At 41.4% G+C, this 21,228-nt stretch overlaps 1 protein-coding gene across 1 annotated transcript; it reads right to left on the reverse strand.

The window, feature by feature from the left end:
• Nucleotides 1–8,495: 8,495 nt before the first annotated feature.
• LOC100756043 (mortality factor 4-like protein 2) lies at nt 8,496–9,041 on the reverse strand. Its single transcript, XM_027433942.1, has one exon. It carries the CDS (start codon nt 9,039–9,041, stop codon nt 8,496–8,498), a length of 546 nt encoding a protein of 181 aa, XP_027289743.1.
• Between the last annotated feature and the right edge of the window lie 12,187 nt (nt 9,042–21,228).

Consider the following 21,228-nt stretch of genomic DNA (forward strand, 5'->3'; position numbering starts at 1 on the left):
TGTTCTTAGGGCAAATAGTTGTACTATTCTAATAAATGTTGCTTGCTTTTAAACACAGCCTCATATCACCTTCTTGTTTTAAAAGCATACACCGCTGGGAAGAACAAAGGCAATAAAACTAAATAGCAATGATGCTCTCAGTTTTGTACTTCTATGGCTATTTTTAAACACATTTTAATGGTTTCAATAATGGAAACTTGATGTTTATTTTACACTTTAAGAAAAGTATTTTTGTTGCAGCCAGATGGCAAAGACACAACTGATGTATTTATCACCATACTATTTGAGTTTGAAATACAGTGAGGGAGCAATATTTAAAGTGTTTGAGAATTAACAAATTTCTTGATAATACATGAATGCTTTTTCATATACTGCTCTATAAGGGAATATACTTTGAGCCAAGAAATTTCTATGTAGCCACTGACAGCTTGATACTATTTACAGAGCCCAGACGGAACTCAGAATTAAAGATATTATTTTTCTTTAGCCCTTAGTGCTGGGAATTGAGCCACAACACTAAATAGGAATAGATTTTTTTTTTGTGTATCAAAGGCAAATTATTGGCGGCAATGAGACTAGGGAAGTATTATATAGAATTGTTACCTTACAGTTTCCTCTCTCTCTCTCTCTCTCTCTCTCTCTCTCTCTCTCTCTCTCTCTCTGTGTGTGTATGTGTGTGTGTGTGTGTGTGTGATCAAATCACTTTATTCAGAGTTATAAAAGAGAGAGAACTAAGGAGACCAATAAGCTTTGACCCCCTTAGCAGGTCAGATTACTAGTTGCCTCTTGTTTTTGGATAGACAATTGTAACTATCCAGTGAGCACTTTTTCTATCAAGAATTTGGTTTTGATCATCAACAGCATAAAAAGATAACTGGAAAAGCTTGTACAAGTTGGACATAGTTGTACACACATGTACAACTAGCACTTGGGAATGTGAGGCATGACAATAGCCATAAAACTGAGTTTAACATGGGATACAAGTGAGTACTAGGCCATCTGGGACTAAATAATAATACCTTGTAGAATCTACAATGAAAACACTGTGGTAACTATAGCTTAGGATTTACTAGCAAGCACCAGGCCCTGAGGTCCAATCTTAGCACTAGAAAGAAATAGCTCCTCTAGAAATGCAGGAGAACATGTCTGTCTTTTGAGGACTGCACAATGGATTTTACTTTAGAGCAGTTGCATACTCTGTAAAGCAATTGCCTTCACTTCTGTTTGCATGCTTATTAAACAACATGGAGACCAACCAATTAATGCCACACAGCTTGAAGTGCATCGCTAACTCTGATGGATATTAATAGAGAACATCCTTGGGTTTCATTATGATGACTTAAAAGGTCAAGTGTTATTGAGGTAAAATCCCTTTTGCAGTTCAGCAAATAGTCTTATTGCATTTTCTACAGAAAAAAGAGCAATGATATGTATAAAATCCCTAACATTATTGGAAACTGCAGCACATTAGAACAAGACATTTACCTACTATGTGTTGCTTTCTACACAAATTGTCATTGAACGATCCAATACTAGGTAAACTGATATGGGTGTGTCACATCTAGTATATAGAGCATCTTAAAACTAAATGAAACTAGTACAGACATTATCTTTTCAAAATTATTTCATTTGTGTGTATATAGCATGTCACTTATGTGGAAGTCAGAGGATACATTTTTGGAGTTCTCTCTACTCACCATGTGTGTTCTTGGGTTAGAACTCAGCTCATTAGGCTTGGGAGCAGGCAAGTATATTTAACCACTTGAGCCATTTTTCCTGCCTAGACAATACCTTTTCATTATCTTAATGAAAGAAAAAATAGTTTAAATGCAAATATGGGACATATTTGTTTACAAGCTGGTGGAGAAATTTTTTCTTCAGGGACAGAGAGTAAATAGAGAATGTATATTTCTTTCACCTTAACACCAAATTATGAGCATTTTCCAAATTTTTATGAACCACAATCATTTTTAATGATTGTATAACACTTTATCAAATGAATACACTGACTTTATCAAAGAAAGCACTGGTATATTCTCATATTTTTGCAACTTGAACTAATATTGTGATTAAAATATATAGAACAAAGTTATTAATTTATTTGGAATTGCTTCTAAAATTAAGTTTCTTTAATATAGAAATTATTCTTAAAGATGGGCATGGTGGCATTCAACTTAATCCCTGCACTCAGTAGGCAGAGGCAGGCAGATCTCTGAGTTTGAGGCCAGCCTGCTCTACAAAGTGAGTTCCAGTATATCCAGAGCTACTCACAGAAACCCTGTTTGTTTGAAAAACAAACAACAAACAAAAAGAAATATTATTCATTTACTATTAATGTAGAATGTTAACATGCTTCCCAAAGGGACTGCCAACTATTACCACACTTGCAACAAATGCTTGTTCCTGCAACCTTCCACTAAGTTTAGGCATTTTAGAACTTTTTAGTGTGTGCTAACTCAATGGGGAAAATATTGTTTTGCTTAATTACATTTTCATCATTGGGGATTGTACTTATTCTTTGTTGGTTCTGTACCATTAAACATTTGTTTAGTGAAATTATTCAAGTATATGAGATTCTTACATATTAAAAATATAAAGCATTGGTGTAGCTATACAAATTATATCACATATGAAAACTCAACATTTCTTCCTGTATCTCCAGTTTTAAAAAAATTATATTTTAAACAGAAACATGCAGCTAAGTCTTTTTTCTAGAATTTCATATTTATTATTCCCAAAGATTCACAGTATGTCACCTTTGATTGTTATTATTTTCACTCGTAAAAATACATTAATTTATGTGTGGGTATGTATATTGGTCAATTCGTAAATGCCATAGTACCCATGGGGAGGTCAGAGTGAAAACTGGGGGAGTCAGTTGTCTTCTTCCATTTTGTAGGTTCCAGAGGGAGTGAACTCAGCACATCATGCTTTGTGACAAGCAGATCCTACTGCATATACTGTGTAGTACTGAATTGAAGTTGTGAGGCAACATGTGTTTTGGATTTTTGAAGCAGGATCTCATCTAGCCTGGGCAGGCTTTGAACTTACCATGTAGCTCAGAATGCCCTTGGCCCTCCTGCATCCAACTTCAGATTACAATTGTGTGCCACCAAACTTGACTCTCCTCTGTCATTCCTCTCCAAAATTGTAATATTCTGAAGCTCATATGTAAGTAGAGTTCAAAGGCAGTATTCTGCATTCTCTCCCTCTTCCTCATTAGTCTCATAGCAAGACTGTCCTTGAAATGGTGATCCTTCTGCCTTAGCACTTGAGTGTTGGGATTATAAATATGTGGCACTGCACTCAACTCTTTGATATATTGCACAATACATGCCTTAATAACTTTTTTTAGTTTTCTCTTGCTAATCTGCTTTTGTTACATGGGTCCATTGGAACCAAGAACATTTGTAGTTTGAAAAATGTTAATTTTCTTCTACAGGTGAGCAAAGGGTGGTTGAGCATGAGGGGTGATACAAAGGCAATATATCTTTCAGAGGGAGATAATGAGTCAGCATAAAAAAGCAGACAAAAATCTTGGAGCCATGGGAAAGAGAAAGCAAAACAAAACAAAACAAAAACCTCTGAGGCTAGAATTGGTTGAAGCCTTTGCTAGGAGAGGAGTAAGAATTCTACCACAACTGAAAAGCCACAAGTCTCACTCAGTTTGGCCTGAATCAAGGTCATAAAAGACTAGGGGATCTCCTCAAGCTAGTGAGGGTTGCAGTGTAGAGCTGTATTTCTATCCCTTTACCACTAACAAGATGAAGGCAGTTAAGCAGAAACAGATGCAGGAGAGCTCTTTTTGCCTTCCTCTTTGACTAAATGCACTATACATATTACCAAAGACTAAAGGCACTCTACCCTTTTTACTAGGAATAACAAAGACAAAATTGGACCCTACTTGAACTGAAGGTGTTTTACAAACTTGATGAAAATATAAATGTATGTGAAGTAACCCATGCCTTGCCAGTGACAAAAAGCTTACCTTTCCCTCAAATTTGGTTTGATATGCAAGGTAAACAATCTTGTTATCTCAGCTTCACTCCCTTCCACACCTTCCTCCTCCCAAAATGTATCACTTTTACATAGAAAGCTGGTACACTCAATGGCACCATAGGAGGCCTGGCTTGAAGCTGACATTCAAACAAGGAAGGAGAAAGCTTTGGCTAACAAACTGTCAAAGAGAAAACATGGATGGACCCAGAGACAAAGAACTTCACTACATCCTGGGAAATTGAGCTTGGATTTTCCACCCACTCTCAGATGGCCTTGATTGGGGAAACGGGAATGAAAACATGACAGACAAACATACAGAAGATCTGTAAAGAGAAGCTGGGGTCAGGTGAGCTGTATGATCTACTGGAAATGAACCAGCAGCCAGAAGCCAACACAAAACAACTCTGAAATACCACCTCACATCTGTCCGAATGGCTAAAATCAAAAATACCAATCACAATCTATGCTGGAGAGGAGGTGGAGAAAAAGGAACACTCCTCCATTGCTGGTGGCAGTGTGAACTTGTAAGACCACCCTGGAAATAAGTTTGGTGGTTGCTCAGAAAAATGGGAATCAGTCTACCTCAAGATCCAGCCATTCCTCTCTTGGGTATAAACCCAAAAAGTGCATGTTCATACAACAGGGACATATGTTCAACCATGTTCATAGCAGCATTGTTTGTAATAGCCAGAACCTGGAAGCAACCTAGATGCCCCTCAACTGAAGAGTTCATAGAGAAAATGTGGTACATTGATACAATGGAGTACTGCTCAGCACTTGGAATCTTGAAATTCACAGACAAATTGATGGAACTAGAAAAACCATCGTGATTGAAGTAACCCAGTCAGAAAAGACAAACATGGTATGTACTCACTCTTACATGAATTTTAGACATAGAGCTAAGGATTACTAGCCTATAATCCTCTTCACCAAAGAAACTAGGAAACGTGAAGGACACTAAGGGATAAATGGACCCCAGCAATGGGAAGGGGCAGGAACTCTTTAGCTAATTGGGAGCATGAGGGTAGGGGAGAGGGAGCTGCCAGGATGAGAGCAGGAAAAGAAGAGGAGAGGAGAGGAAATGGAGAAGCAGAAATATTGAGTTGGGTGAAGAATAGAGGAGAGAGAGGGGATGAGAGATACCATATTAGAGGGAGCCATTATAGGTCCTAGGAGAGATCTGGCATTAGGGAGATTTCCAGAGACCTACAAGGATGATACGATCTGACAATCTAGGCTATGGTGGAGAGGATAACCAAAATGGCCTTCCCCTAAAATGAGATTGATGACTACTCTTTATGCCATTCCTAGATTCCTCATCCAGTGGCTGATGGAAGCAGAGACAGACATCCACAGATAACACTGAACTGAAATCCAGAACTTAGTTGAAGAGAGGAGGAATGAAGATTGAAGGGGTCGGTAACAGGAGGGAGAAACCTACAGAAACAGCTGGCCTGAACAAGGGGGAGCACGTCGAACCCAAATGCTGTCTGGGAGGCCAGTACAAGACTGATCCAGATCCCTGAACATGGATGTCAATGAGGAGGACTCTGCACTCTGGAGGGGGGGGGGGGCTTGTAGTGGATTAGTATTTTTCTCTGACCTAAGAAGGAACTTTGAGATCCAATCCCATGTGAAGGGATGCAGTCTGGACACATGAGTATGGCCTAGGCCTCGCCCAGGATGATTTGCTGGACTTTGTGGAGCCCCCATTGAGGTCCCTACCCTGCCTATGGTTCAGGTATTGCAGGCTCACAGCATTCTCTTGTGGATTTTTCTCTCTGTCTCCCTCCCTCCCTCCCTCCCTCCATCTCTCTCTCTCTCTCTCTCTCTCTCTCTCTCTCTCTCTCTCTCTCTCTCTCTCACACACACACACACACACACACACACACATACACACACACAAACAAACACAAACTCACTTTCTCATCTCCTCCCCATCATCCAGTTTGTTCCTTTCTATCTCAACTTCCTCCCCTTCCTTCCCCTCCCCTCTTCCTCAACCTCTCCTCATTCCCCTCCTCTTTTCTTCCCTCTACTTCTCCTTCCCCCTTCCTCTTCTCTTCCCCAGGCTCTTCCGTTCCTTCCCCTTTCTCTTCCCTCCTCCCACTCCTCCTGTCCTCTCTTCCTCCTCTCCAGACTCATTTCCTTCTTTTTCCTCATTCCCTTTTCCTCCTCCTCTCCTTTCCCTTCTCTTCTCTTTCCTTCTCCCTTTCCTTCTTGTCCTTTCTTCCTCCTACCGTCCCTCCCTATTGCCTTCCTTCATCTTCCCCTTCTTTTCTCATCCTCTCCTTCAGAGCTAGCCTGAAGCTAAGAGGTGGAGGCATGCCTAAATCCCTAGATGTTCCCATGATGACAGCAGCAGGAGTTTCATTGCCCTACTCCTTGCCCAGATGCCAGCAGACCCCAAGCAGTTAAGTTTCCTGTGCATATGCCCAATGCACATACCATCTGATAAGCTCATGGGTCTCCAAGGCTACAGGACTGGTTGCTGCTCATCTGATATCTGAAACAGCCTGAACTCAACATCCTTTGACTTTATACATTTCCTTCCTCTGACCCCTGTTGCTTCTGAGTGTACAAATGAAGTACCCTGGATGTTCTTACCCCAACCAACAACATAACAACCCAAGGACCCACAGGCCATTCTTCTCATGGTAGAAATGTCCCTTGGCCCCTTTTAATGAATGAGTTGTCCACTAACACAGCCTCCAGGCTGTCTTTATCCCCTGTTGTTCTCATGAGCACTCAGGATCTGCCTTTGGCCCTGCCCATGATCAGCCTATTTCCCCTGTTAACCAAGCCTGGAAAAAGCCAGGAATGGAAACTTGCACTCTCCCTCCTCTTCCTCACCCCTCTCCTTTCTTTTCTCCCCTTCTTCTCCCCCTCCTTCTTCCAAACATTCTAATACTCTCCTTCCTTATCTTCCTTCTCCTGCCTCCCTTTTCTCTGCCTTGTCCAGTTCTCCTCACCCTCTTCCTCCTATTGTTTCCTCTCCTCCCTTTCTCCCTATTCCTTCCCTCTTCTTCTCCTTTTACACTTCTCTATTTTCCTTCTCCACCCCTTCCTTTCTCTATTCTCCTCTTTTCCCTCCTCCTTCCCCTCCTTTTGATCCTCTCCCCTCCTCTTCCCCTCTTCTTCCTATCTTCCTCCTCTCCCTCTTTCTTCTTCCCTCTTCCCTCTGTCTTCTCCACATTCTCCTCCCCTTCCTTTTACCAAACTTTCTATTCCTCCTCCGTCTCCTCCTCTCTTGCCCATTCTTGTCTTCCACCTTCTATTCTTTTCCTCGTCTACCACTCCTCCCTCTTTCCTCCTCCCTTTTTCCTTTATCCTTCCTCCACTTTTCTTCCTCCTCCTCCCCATTTCCTTCTCCTCCACTCCTTTCTTGTCCATTTCCTTTCTCTCCTTTCTTCACAACTCCCCTCCCTCAACTTCTTCTCTTTTCCTCTGCCCTCCCCTCCTCTGCTTCTCGTTCTCATTCCTCAACCTCTCCTCTTCCTCTTCCCTTCTCTTCACTCTTCTTTCTTCCTCCTTCCCCTCCCTCACCTTCTCTTCTTATCCTCCCCTCCTCTCTCTATTGTTCCTATTTCCCCCTTTCCTTCTCCACTCCTCCTTTTCCTATCTTTCTCCTTTTCCACCAATACTTCATTACGTTTCCCCTTTTCCTCTCATCCTCCTCATCCTATCCTTTCCTCCTTGTCCCTTTACTCCTTCCCCTCCAACTCCTCCCACCCTCTCCCTTCCCTGCTTCCTCTATTTACTTCCCTCTTTCTTTCTCTTCATTCTGTCCTCGTCCTTCTACCTTCTGCCTTTTATTCTACCTCCGTTTTCTTCTCTCCCTCCTGTAATTTTCCTCCTCTTTCTGCTCCCCTGTCTTGCCTTCCTCCTCCCTGCTCTTCTCTTACCCCTCCTTCATATCCTCCCCATTTTCTTCCTCCCCTCCTGTTCTTCTCCAATTATTTCTCTCCTCCCATCTCTGCCTCTCCATCCTCACTCTTCTCTTCCCCTCTCTAGCAAGCCCTCTTCCCTTTCTCATTATACCCTTCCTTCCTTTTCCTTCTCCTCAATCCCTCCTCTTTTTCTGCTCCTTTCTCTGTTGAAATCAAGGAGTCAACCAGGGACTGCTTAGCTATATCTTCAATCATTTTTACATTTTGAAAAAACATTTTATATTTTTAATTATGTGCATGCATGTGTTTGGGGTATAGCCTTTATGCTGATCCTTTAGCCCTAGAACCCAGGCCATTTAATCATGCAATATGAACATCTAGTAAAAACTCATGATGTGGAAGTGATAGAAGCAGCATCACTTGAGTAATATTGTCAAATAAGCAAACACAAATTTTTAATGAACATTTATTTGTTTGGACATTTAATAATTTTCTATCTGATCAGAAGAATAAGGAACCTGAAATATTAAGCCCTCTTGTACCTGGATAGCTTTCAAGAACATCAAATACACAATGAAATCAGCAAAGATAGAAATGTTTACTGTTCTAGGTCATAACAGAGTGGTCTGCAGACCCACACAAGGCTTTGAAGCGATAGAAGATAGAATATGCGATAGAAGACAATTTGTAATTGCTCGCACCAAACAGAGAAGTGGTATTCTCTGATAGGTAATTAAGGAAAACGTGCATATAGCTGGACAATGATATAAGACTGTGACTATTAAGTGACCAATGGGCCAAAGCAGTCCCAATGTTCACAAATATTCGCAGGAGGTGTGGAGCCCCGTAAATCTGAGACATCGGAATATCTGGGTAAGCAAGGAGGATTTCGGCATACTGGGGGTTTTCAAACTGACAGAGCAGCTGAGTGCCCAGCATCTTGTTGAAATACTTTCTAATTCCATACACAAGTTCATCAACAGAATTATCAGAATTTCTCTGTGACTTCAAGAAAGTCACATAGTTTTCAAGAATGTGCTCTACATTCTTCTCAGCAGGGAGTTGGAATAACTGCTTCTGCTTGTTTACCAAGTCCCAGTACTCAACAAGACATGCTTTTAGTTCTTGAGGCAACTTCAATTCAACTCCCATTCTTAGATTCACTGCCTGCATATGCTGATCAGTGGTGACAGCCTCAGCCACATTCTGATGAGGTACCTGGGCTACTTGGCTGGTATCACTGCTAATTCTGCTTTCTGCAGCATTCTTCATGTGTTCTGGCACTGGCATTGTAAGCATGGATCCTGAAGAAGGTTGCTCTGCATGAAAGCCTTGCTCCATGGAGGGATAACTTTCCTCCACAGAGCACCTATTCTCTCTTGAGTTACTTTCCTCTTCCTGAGTATTCTTCATATACTCTGGCACTGGCACTGTAGGCATGAATCCTGAAGAAGGTTTCTCTACAAGAAAGCCTTTCTCTTTGGAGTGATGACCTTTCTTCACAGAGTCTGCATTTTGTCCTGTGTTACTTTCCTCATCAGCGTAGCTGTTGTGAAACTCACCACTCTCCACAGAACTAAAAAATTTCTTCTCTATGCTCACTTTCGTGACAGAGTGCTGTCTCTTTTTCTTAGCAGGGTGGCCTCTCTCCCCAGAGCGATCTTTCTCTGCAGTGTGGATTCTCTTGGAAGATGGGCCTTTCTCTTCATTGCGACTCTTTTTGAGAGAGCAACTTCTCTCCTCAGGTAGATGTTTCTCTGCACTGCGGCTTTTCTTTGGAAGTCTGCCTCTTCCTGTGAGGCGATTTTGCCCTGCAGAGGGTCTGCTATCTGCTGACTGACCCTCCTCTGCAGGACTGCTTTTCTTCTGAGGGTGACTTCTCCATGTCGGGTGTTCTTTCCCTGTGGAAGTTCTTTTTTTCATGGTGTAACCCCTTTCCAACAAGAGACCTTCCTCTACAGGGCGGCTTCTGAGGTGGTGATCTCTCCCTGCAGGCATATCTTCACCTGCAAAGGGTATGCTACTTGCGAAGTTGACTCTTTTGACTGAGCAAACCTCCTCTCCAGGGCAGCTTTTCTTCTCAGGCGGACCTCTCCCTGTGGGGAGATCTTTCGCTATGGAAGGTCTTTTATTAGCAGTCTTACGCCTGTCCACAGAGCGACCCTCCACTATAAGGCAGCTTTGAATGCTGCCACCTCTGCTTGTAGGGCTATCTTCACTTGCCAAATGTCTATTTGATGCTCAGTTAACCAAGTCAACTGAGTGAACCTTCTGTGCACCGCAGCTTTTGATGTGGCAATCTCTCCCTGCAGATTGACTCTTGCTTACTGAGTATTCTTTCTCTACTAGGTGACATTTTTTGTCAAGCCGACCTCTCCCTACAGGATAATCTTTCTCTGTGGAGAGTCCTCTCTTAACAGAACAGTTTCCCTCTATCTGGCGATCTCTCTCTGTACAGCTAAGTTTCTTGGCTGGGCTGTCTTTCTCTTGGGGGTGCTGGTTTTCTGTAGAGGGTCCTCTCCCATCCAAGTAACTTTTCTGAGGAGATCGACTCTTCTTTGTAGAAAGACCTTTCTTTGTAGGTTGACTTCTCTCAACAGGGCGGCCTCTCTCGCCATAGGAATCTCTCTCAGCCAAACCACCTTCCTCTGTAGAACGACCGCTTTCTGTAAGCCGTTTTTTCTTGATAAGGCCACCTCTCTGTGTAGGAATATCTTTCTCAGCTGACAGATGCTTCTCGAATGAGCATCTTTTCTCAGAAATGCGATGAATCTTCCCAGAGAGTTAGTTGCTTCTTGGACTGGTGTTTTTTCGCAGAGGCTCTTTTCCTTTTAGCAGAAGTTTCTTCTTCTTTGCAATTGCTATCGTGTAGCTGAAGCATCTCATCCAAGGGTGTCTTAACCAAAACATGTGTAGCAATGTGTCTTTTCTCAGCCACACCAACATTTTTAGTGGAGGACTTTTTCTCTACTGTGCAGGTTGTCTCATCCGAGCAACCTCTCTCCACCGAGGGACGTTTTGTGGCTGGACAGCTCCGTGGTCTTCTTGGAGTCTCGGCTGACTTCTGTCCTGAGCAGGTATTTGTCCTCTTTGTGACATGCCTCTTACTTGGTGTGTGCTTCAAAAAGTCATCACCTTCAGGAACATGCTGCTCACCAACATGAGGCCTTTTCTTTCTGGAAGTCATTGAAGCAATCTTCTGGCTTTATCTTCAAAGAACAAGTGAATTCCCAGATTTTCTGGAAAACTGGACTGAGTACAATCCCAAAAGTCTGTAGTCTGAATTAGTTCTAAAACCAGGATCCAATCTCCTGGTTGTCTATCAAATTTAGCTCTTTTTAAGGATGGCAGAGGAGTGGGAGTGGGGAGCTCAACTGCCGCAGGTCCAACAGTCAGTGCAACTTTGGCAACTCTCTGTACACAAACGCCATCTTGGGTGGAAGGGAGGGGATGGCTTTGGCCCTACAACCAATCAGCAGTCTTATGTAAATTGAACTATGTTCCATAGCCAAATGATTGTACAACCACTCTGATATCATAGTAATGGCGCCTGGGCAGGGCGAGAGGGCTTCTTTTTCTTTACTTATTTTTTTTTTCTTTTAAAGACCAGATTGTACTCAAAGTCCCAAAGATCCATCCCAAGCTTTTGACTCCTCAGTGCTGGCATTAAAGGCATGCATGTCCCGATTACCTTTCTTGATTAATTCAACTTCCTTCCTGTGACCCTTTCTTTGCCTAAATCTCTTGTTCTTACTCTTCATCCTGGGGGCAAGGGTGTGGAGAAGCTATGGGCTTGAGCTTCCTGTAGCCTAGAGGCAGAAAAAGAAAAGCATGTCATCTCCAGCATCTTATCACTGAGGAAGAATAGGACTATGAGCAATGAAAGAGATATCTTGATAGAGGGGACCATTATGGTGTTAGGGAGAAAGCTGGTTTCAGGGAACCTCCCAGGAATCTATAAAGATGACCCTAAGACTCCTAGGAATAGTACAGAGGGTGCCTGGACTGGCCTGCCCCTGCAATCAGATGGATGACCACCCTAGGTGTCATCATAGAGCCTTCATGCATTACCTGATGGAAGCACATGCAAAGATCCACAGCCAAACACTGGGCTCCAGGGATCCAGTTGAGATGGAGAAGGGATCATATGACCAAAGGGATACAAGATCATGACAGGGAAATGTAGGGGAAGCTGTAGCCACCCCTACTTAGGGGCTGGCTACAGGTGTGTCTGACCACGCCCTCACAAGCTTTCGGTTTCTCTTTTGGGCTTGCGTACAGACTGCTGCCATGCAGGCTAGCTAGGTTGCTCTATAAGTAAGGCTTTTCCCTATTAAATACCCTTATATTTCTACCTGACTCTGTATTGGTAATTTCCCACTATAGGGAAACCCACAGAGACAGCCAACCCAGTCTAGTCAACTCATGGATTCTAGACTCACTGCCGAGAAGCCTGAATGGGAGCAAACTAGGCCCTCTCTGCATGTGGGTGACAGTTGTATAACTCTGTCTGTTTGTGAGACCCCTATCAGTGGAACAAGAATCTGTCCCTGGTGCATGAGCTGATTTTGAAACCCATTCTCTATGGTGGGATAGATGCTCAGCATTGATGTAGGAGGGAAGAGCTTGGTCCTACTTCAACTTGATATGCCAGGCTTTGTTAACTCTTCATGGGAAGCCTTACACTTTCTGAGGAGCTGATGGGAGCAGTAGAAAGGAGGTGGGGAGAGAATGGGAGGAGAGGAGGAAGGGGATACAGTGGCTGGTATGTAAAATAAATATAAACTTAAAAAGAAGAAAGATCTCCTTCCATCCTCCCTTTTTCCATTGCCTTCAGGACTGGGAGACTTCTGAGTGTGGCAATGAGTTTATTTCCATTCACCCTGAGGATGTAAGAGATACATTAATCTACTAAACTGTGTGTCTTAAAAATATGCCCAAAGACTTAATGTTTTAAAAAATGGGAAAATGTATAAAGTCCAATCCTAAGAAAGTATAGTGCCAAAGTAAGTATCAGACAAAATATAATGTAAAAGAAAATCTTTACAGGATAAACAATGTTTTCTAATGATGAAGGGGTTGAACCAGCAAGAAGCTACCACAATCATGAACAAGTAATCATCTAAGAATAGAAAACAAAATACAGGAAGCAAAAAGTCATAGAAATACAATAGACAATTCAAATATACTAATTGTAGGTTTCAATAAGTACTTTTGGTAATGGTTAGAACACTAGTGACATCTTAACAATCTGATAAAATACTTGAACAACAGTAAGAAGCAAGTAGTCCTAGGAATACACGTACACAACAATCCACCCAAGACCGTAGAATAGACTTTCTTTTCAAGAGCATATTGTATATTTTCTGTTATATCATACACTGGCCAGAAGAAAAATAAGTGTAAAGTATGCTCTTTAACCACAAAGGAATGAAGTTAGAAGTCAATAACTAGGAAATTTATGAAAATAAAAATCTGTGCAAATTCACTAGTATAGCAATGTGTGAGAGAAGAAATGCAACCTGTAAGTTAGAAAATCCACTGAAAACACCATACCTGGTGGAGAAGGCCTATACTCCCAGCCACTTGGACAGCCAAAAGAAGAGAATCGAAAGTTCATCTACAGAGTAAAAATATTGGAAATCATAAAACACAAATGAAAACAAAATATATAAATATCTATAAGATATTACTAAATTAGTCCTTATAGAAATTATAAAACTTTGAGTGCCTGTTTAAAAAAAAACACAGGAAAAGTGAGCTGGAGAGTTGGCATAACAGTTATAAGTCCCTTTTGTTCTTGCAAAGAATCCTAGTTGGTTTCCCCAAGCCATATCCACTAGTCACAAGCATCTGCAACTCTAGCTACAAGAATATTGTAACATGACAAATGAAAGACCCAGAGACTGATATTGGAGTTCAAGCTTCAAGCTGAAGTTCAGAAAAGCAAAGCAACTGGTCACTAGCTCTCACTCTACCTCAGACTGATAGGCGATCCTGGCTACACCAAACCTCAGGCTGTAACCTCACCTCAGCATAGAGAATACTGAGACTTCAGTGTCTTCCTGTCCTCAATGTGGCTGGAGACTGAATGCCTGATACCGACAACTGAAGACCCTGCTCCTATTGTTATACCCCTCTAGTGTTGGCATTAAAGGCCCCTCTAGCCAGGTGCTGAGATCATCTTGTGTGTGCTGTTTCTCTTTAGGACTGGATAGATGTTATATATATCTGGGTGGTCTTGGACTCACAGAGATCTGTCTACCTCTTAGTCTTTACTCCTAGTATTAAAGGTGTGTACTCCTAGATTCTGGCTGCTGGGATTACAATTGTATATCACCACTACCTGACTTCTATAGCTTAAGGCTGTATTTTCTTTCTGAATACTCAGGCAAGCATTAATAAATCATAAACAATAAAACAACACAGGATATGATGCCTTCTTCTGAACTCTTCAAGCACCCGGGTATACATGGTTATACACACACACACACACACACACACACACACAGAGAGAGAGAGAGAGAGAGAGAGAGAGAGAGAGAGAGAGAGAGAGAGAGAGAGTCATGCAACCACACAGGCATGCCTGTACATTTACGTGCACACACAAACACACACACATTTAATGTATTTTTAAAAAGATATCAGCTCAATAATCTGACCTTTTTTCTTAAGACACTGGGGTAAAAACAAGTAAATCTAACAAGAACAGGGCATAAAATAATGGACAGGTGAGTGGAAATTAATAAAATATAGAATAGAAAAAAGTACATGAAATCAATTATTCCATTTCCATAATGATGGGAACCATGGTGCTAGGTAGATAGGCATAGGCCTGAAACCTTACATTGTGATCCTGTTTGTCTGCCATTGGCTTTTGAACAAGGCCACAACCTTCTAATCCTTTTCAGATAGCTCCACTCACTAGGGAACAAACATTTGAACAGATGAGCCTATATGGACCATTCCCATTCAAATCACCACAAAACAAATAAGCTTTTGGTAGAGTAAGCAAGAAAATTTACTGAGAAAAGAAGAGAATGTTCCAGTTACCTGAATTAGAAATAATCCATAAAGTGGCATGAGACCCCCTCTCCATAAAACTCCTAGCTCCTTTAACTCTTTTTCAAGGTTCTGGTTTAACACCACATATAGAGGCAGATTGTCCACCTCTTCTGCTGGGCCTCTGAACTTAAGTATTTATAGGAGTCCTTTGACAAGTATTAGGCATTCCTCTGTTTCTACCTCTCCAAACCTGGGAATTACTGCTTCATCTTTAAAAGCTAAGGGGTAAAAGAATTTCAAGTTTTCTATTCCTATCTGAAGACACACTCCAACCAACTGGGTATGTAGATGAGTGGGTTCAGTCTTACAGAGATTAAAATGTCTTTTAGGTATGGATAATATAGAAAAATGTTTTCATGCTGTTCTACTTTACTGAGAAGGCAGCTCTGGAGTTGGATTTTGGCCCGTGTGTTTCACAGCCAGGCATGTTTGTTCAAGAGTTTCCTCAAAAGCCTCTGTCCTGGTTCAGGATCTCCACCTGACTCTGTGACAGAGAAAAGGAGAGCAAAACAAAGCAGCACAGGAAAAGACACTGTCCTTAAAAACATCTAAAAAGTAAACTATTCCCAATAGGTATTGCAGTTGCTTATCACATACTCCATGATTTGCTTAACTCAAGTAACCCCCATCCCTCCCTTTCCTTGCTTTTGTTTAATATCACTTTTTGGTGTTTGGAGACAGGGGTTCTCTGTGTAGCTTGCAGACTGTCTTGGAACTCACTCTCTGGACCATGCTGGGCTCCAACTCACAGAGATCCACCTGCCACTGCTTGCTGGGATTCAAACCATGTGCTGTGTCCACTACCACCACCACAACCCAGCCATGTTAACTCTCTTTAAAGATTTGTTGGAAATTTAACTTTTTGTAAATTCAATGAGCATGGTTTTAAAAATCTATTTATAGGAACTTTAAATTTGCTATAGCATCATACCAGCATGTAACTTTGACTCAACTATTGTTCAGGAAAGAGTATGGTTCCTGATGGGCTAACCTTGGAGTACCATGTTGCTTGCTGCCATCTTGGCTCATGACCTAATCTCATCTTAGATTATATAACAACCATGTGGCTTGCTGCAATATGACAGCCATGAGATTCAGACATCATCTTTACTAAGGTTAAAGAAAGGCCATGCTACATGACTTCATCATTATTGTGGGTATGGTGGGCAACCACATGACATAAATCAATTTAGGCAATAGGCACTGAGCCCTCTCTGCTTACCATTGTATCTCCCTTTTACTAGACCAGGCTTACACGATAGTTTGTTTTGAAACTGAGTCATATAAAAACCTGGCATTTTGTAAAACTATGTTATAAATGGATCAGTAAAATGAAGTTCCCTGTCTCTCTACAAACTATATATATGGTTTAATTTTCTTTGATGCTAAAGGATCTTAAGTTTAGAATTATTTTTTTAAGCTCAGACTTAACACGGAAAATTATGAAACCGTAATCTTATTTTAGAGGTACTAATTATTTATAATCTGTTAAAGATAATTAACATAACAAATTATTGATCAGACTTGCTCATTACAAATGGTGCCAAGATTGTAGGGAGAGACAGATTTTTATATCCCATCACACAATATATAATGTATATGTTGTCAATATTAAGCGTAAAGGAGTAACACAAAACCAATTTGTTTAATGTATAATAATATTCATATATATATATATATATATATATATATTGTTTATAAAAGACTGAATTGTCAAAAAATGTGTTAACTTTCAGCACAGTTGAATTTCAGGAACGTCCCAGCTCAAGCAGTTCCCTTGGATGGAGCACAAATTTCCTTGGATAGAGCACCATCCTTCACAGTAAGTTGCATGCTAGCACAGTAAAAGATAAAGATGAATCAAAAGTAATAACTGCCAGAAGTCTGCTGCTTCTGCATCTGGCTGTATAGGTCTTATTCTGTGAACAGGGCTACCTTGTACCTAAGCCTACCTCCTGACTGGTATGGGACCCACATGCTACTTCACTTGGCCGTGCTCTTAACCTTCGCGTTGGAACCTTTCTCTTAGGAAAAGCTAATTCAGGGTCTGTACTCTAAATACCCATTCTCCATCATTACAGGTAGATGTCAGATAGATATTCTGTCATCAAACTCACAGATATGGAAAGTTATCCAGAATACACAAGAGCTATCATTGACAGTTGGTTTTTATATCTGTAGAGTCAGCAAATGGTTCTATTAAGTGATATCCCAATATTTTAGCTTCTCTAGGAGAAGATGACATAAATGAAGGAGGTTCTCTCCAACCTGGACTCACCTGTGGTGCTTTGGGAATATAATTTAGTCTCCACCCAGATAGATAGAGAGTTCCAGTGCCAAAGCCTGCACTCTCACCTTGAGACCTATAAGGAGTGTAAGGGCTCAAACAGTGGTGTCTGTGTATGCTTCCTAAGAAACCATAAAAGCTCATTTAATTTGGTTGTCTTATTTTACAAATTATGACTCTAAACAACCAATCTATTTTTAAATAGAATGAGGTTCAATCCAATGAACCTCATTCAAGGGAATTATGTATCAGCTCCTTTTCAGACAGATCGATGCTCTTCTATGTTTTAATAATCAGTACACTAATTTGCTGAAGCTACTCTTAGAAACAGATGATGAATGATCTCAGTGGCATGCAAAGGAACATACAAAGTGTAAGTGGCAGAACCAAGGCAATTTCTTTTTTAAAACACGTGTGCTCAAGAAACAAATTGGACTAATAAATACACTGAGCCCACCATGGTTACCTTCTGTTATCCATAAAATAGAGGTGACTGGGTTTCATTCTATCTATGGGAGCTCAGCTTCACAATCTGTTGGGATTGGCAAATCAGTGCAAAGGGGGATGTTCGGGATATATAAGTCCTTGCTGGGTAAATATCTTTGAAGTTTTCTAAGTTTCTCACAATCCCCCCTTCTTTTATACTTTTTTCAAATTTAGCCAGCATATACAGGCAGTGTGAAATCTCTAATAATGGAAAATTATTGTTATAATTGGTAGCTTAAGTGTGGTTTAAGTTCAGCCTGACTTGCTTGGGATGATCTCTTGACCAAGGGATTGATCTGACCGAACTGTAGTGTGAGGTTTTTCCCTGGCCAGAAATTCTATTTCCTTAACCAGAAGGTGTGTAACAATAAGTCTTTCCACCAAGCCACTAGAGTCATGCTGCCACGTGGGTGCTTTCTTCAAAGCCACCCAAGTACCTCCCACCACCACATTAAGGTCTGAAGTAACACACATGGACTTATATTAGGTATAATACTTCTTGGCCAATGACTAGGATTTCCCATCTGCTAGTTCAGTCTTAATTATCATAAATCTATAAGTTTTATAAGACTTATCTCATCAAGGAAGCCTTCTGCTGACACCCTTTCTTGCCGGTGGATCACATGGCAACTCCAGAGCAGAGATCAGGAGGAAGAGCCAGAGAAAAGGGAATGACTTCCTTCTTTTCCTTGCTTATATAGGAGTCTGACTGCTATGTCACTTCCTGCCTGGATCTCTACTACATTTCCCAGAATCCTCCTTGACTCCGAGTCCCACCTAAATTGCTGCCTCATTGGGCAAACAGTACATTATTTATCATCCATTAAGACAAACACATACACTGGAGCACTTTCCTCATCAGAGCTGTCTTGTGATAACAGGCCTTCACTGCTCTTTTACTATTCTCCCCTATGAAAGGGTAACTTTACAATATTGCGGAACTTGACTGGAGCTCAGGGTCCCACAAATACTTTTGGAATATTTAGTTTGTGGCAAAGATGAGACTCTTAAGTGCCAAAAAAATTGACTTTTTGCCAAGAAAAAGAATGGTTAATTTTCCATGGTTGCTTTTTTGCCTTAGCTGTTTTCTATTTCTGGGTCTTAACATCCCCCACCCTCTCACTGCCATTATGGATTTGGAGTGACAGCTGGTCTGGTTTCTTAAGACTGAATGTGGGGTATTGGTTGTGGGGTTTTGGGACATCCCAAGAGATGGTCTTTTTGAAATAATCTGTTGGATGTAGAGATGAAAGTGGTGCCTTGAATGAGGTGAGAGGTAAACTAAAGGCATGAGTTATTAGTCTAGTTAGAGAATCAAAAGAAGCCAGAAAAGAGTAGATGTCCAAATCCAAGTTTATTAGAATCTCTTGAACTCACAAAAGCTCCTTCCACTCAGCTACTCCTTGTTTTTCCTTTGGTCTCTAAGGCTGGACTGGACAATTACGGATCCAGGATCTGTTTACAGTCACTATGAAAGTCATTGGAACAGAGACCGAGCATGAGAAGGCATTTACCTATCATTCAAGTGTTAGACTAATACAACAGAGGATCCATCTCTCATGGCTCCAGATAAAGACTAGAGAGTTAACTTGATCTGAGATATGATGACTCTTTTCTGGGCAACATTTTTCTTGTCACATACAAAATCATCAGTGAGAAATTGTCCAAATAATGTGTGTGTGTGTGTGTGTGTGTGGGTGTGTGTGTGGGTGTGTGTGTGTGTGTGCTGTTGTGCTGTCATAGAAAGTTGAGTCTCTAATCCTCAGTGGTTACTTGGGCTTGAGAGTCACCTCTGGCTCCTCTAGCCTCCATTTTACCAGTTGTTCCATCTGAGTGAGGATAAGTCAAAGGCCTTGATTGACTGTGGTGTTGCTTGAAAGTTTTGAGGAAATATTTCCTGTTTTTTAACCCTCCTGCTTGTAACCTGGACACTGGATAGAATCTATTTAGGGGGGTCTCCATGGCCTCTCTAAACAAGAAAACAGGTGACATGCCATAGTTATAAAACAGTTCAAGAATAGTTCCACAGTCTTTTGGACCTAGTTGACCACACCATCTAATCCTTCTAATCCTTTCAAAGTGTTTCTACTCCCTAATGACTAAGCATTCAGACCTACAACCCTATGGTAGGGGGTGGGTTGCGCTAGGCATTTTAATTCAAACCACCACTATATTGTTAAACTACAAGGACCTCTGAGTGGCTAGGTAAATCTTACAGAAAATACAAGATAGTCAATTTTTGTTGTTGTTGTTGGGAATGATCTACAATAACCATAATTTTGGTTTTGAATGAGTGTGAGTAGCAGATGGAGAGAAAAATCAGCTAAATACCATGATATTGATGTGGAATATTACTTTAACTATGTAAAGATATATAATGAGGGAATTACCAATAGGTAGTCATGTAAAAATATAAAGGTATTTATTAAGAAGAGCCTTACTTACAGAGTGACCTAGCCAGCTGACAGGACACCAGTAATACTGCAAGCCAAAGATGAAAAGGAAGCAAGGCAGTCCACGCGAGAGTTGGAACCCAGCCCCCATGTCGTCTCTAAAAGTTGTTTTCCTGCATAACCACAGAACCTCCTGTTTGCCTGACCTCACCCCAATGGTATCAATATCCTGTTGTGAACCCTTTGACCTGGGTTTTTGTAAGTTTGTACATAAGGCTGATCCACAATAAAGGTGGGAGACATTCTCTCAGAAAAGGACCAGGAGTCTTGTTGTTCATCCAAATCTCCAGGGTTTCGCCCAATACTCAGACTTAGTGGCCAAGAGCAACAACAAGTGGAGGTTCCACCGATATCAGGAAAGAAAGGGGACCCTGAGAGATCATCCTCTGAAGGCTAGAAAGCAAGTAAGGAATTATGAGGGTGGATTGCAAAAGGTACTAGAAAATAGATACCTCAGCTCTTGAGAGAGTTGAATTGTAAAGGCACTAGAAAATAGGTACCTCAAGTCCTAAGAGAGTTGGGTTGTAAAGGCACTGGAAAATAAGATGGAAAAGGGGTGCCTCAACTCCTGAGAGAGTTGGATTGGAAAGTTACTGGAAGGGCTGCCTCAACTCCTAAGAGAGTTGGGCTGCAAAGGCACTGGAAAAGGGGTGCCTCAACCCCTAAGATAGTTGTATTGGAATAGAGATCGCAGTACGAGGTACTGGTAGCTACCCACCAGCATCCAGCTGACCCAGCAGCCTGTGCTTTTGTCCACTCGAGCCTGCTGCGGCCTCCAGTCAGCCAGAAATGATGTGGTGTGCATAGGCTGGCTGGAGAAATTGCCTCCTGAGAAAAAGTTGGGGCGCTATGCTTGGAAGAAATGCTGGTTCGTCCTGTGGAGCGGTAAGATGTGTGGTGACCCAGATGTTCTAGAATATTATAAGAATGAACACTCCAAGAAACCCCTGTGGATCATCAACTTAAACTTCTGTATGCAATTGGATGTAGCCTTCACCTTCAACAAACAAGAGCTCCCAAAGAGGTTTATGTTTGATATCATTACCAA

The sequence above is a fragment of the Cricetulus griseus genome, chromosome X (genome assembly GCF_003668045.3).
Source record: "Cricetulus griseus strain 17A/GY chromosome X, alternate assembly CriGri-PICRH-1.0, whole genome shotgun sequence".
Taxonomy (NCBI): domain Eukaryota; kingdom Metazoa; phylum Chordata; class Mammalia; order Rodentia; family Cricetidae; genus Cricetulus; species Cricetulus griseus.

Bases quoted from the DNA above. Each gene is read 5' to 3' on its own strand.
- LOC100756043 (XM_027433942.1), bottom strand. From the start codon at position 9,041: ATGGGAGTTGAATTGAAGTTGCCTCAAGAACTAAAAGCATGTCTTGTT.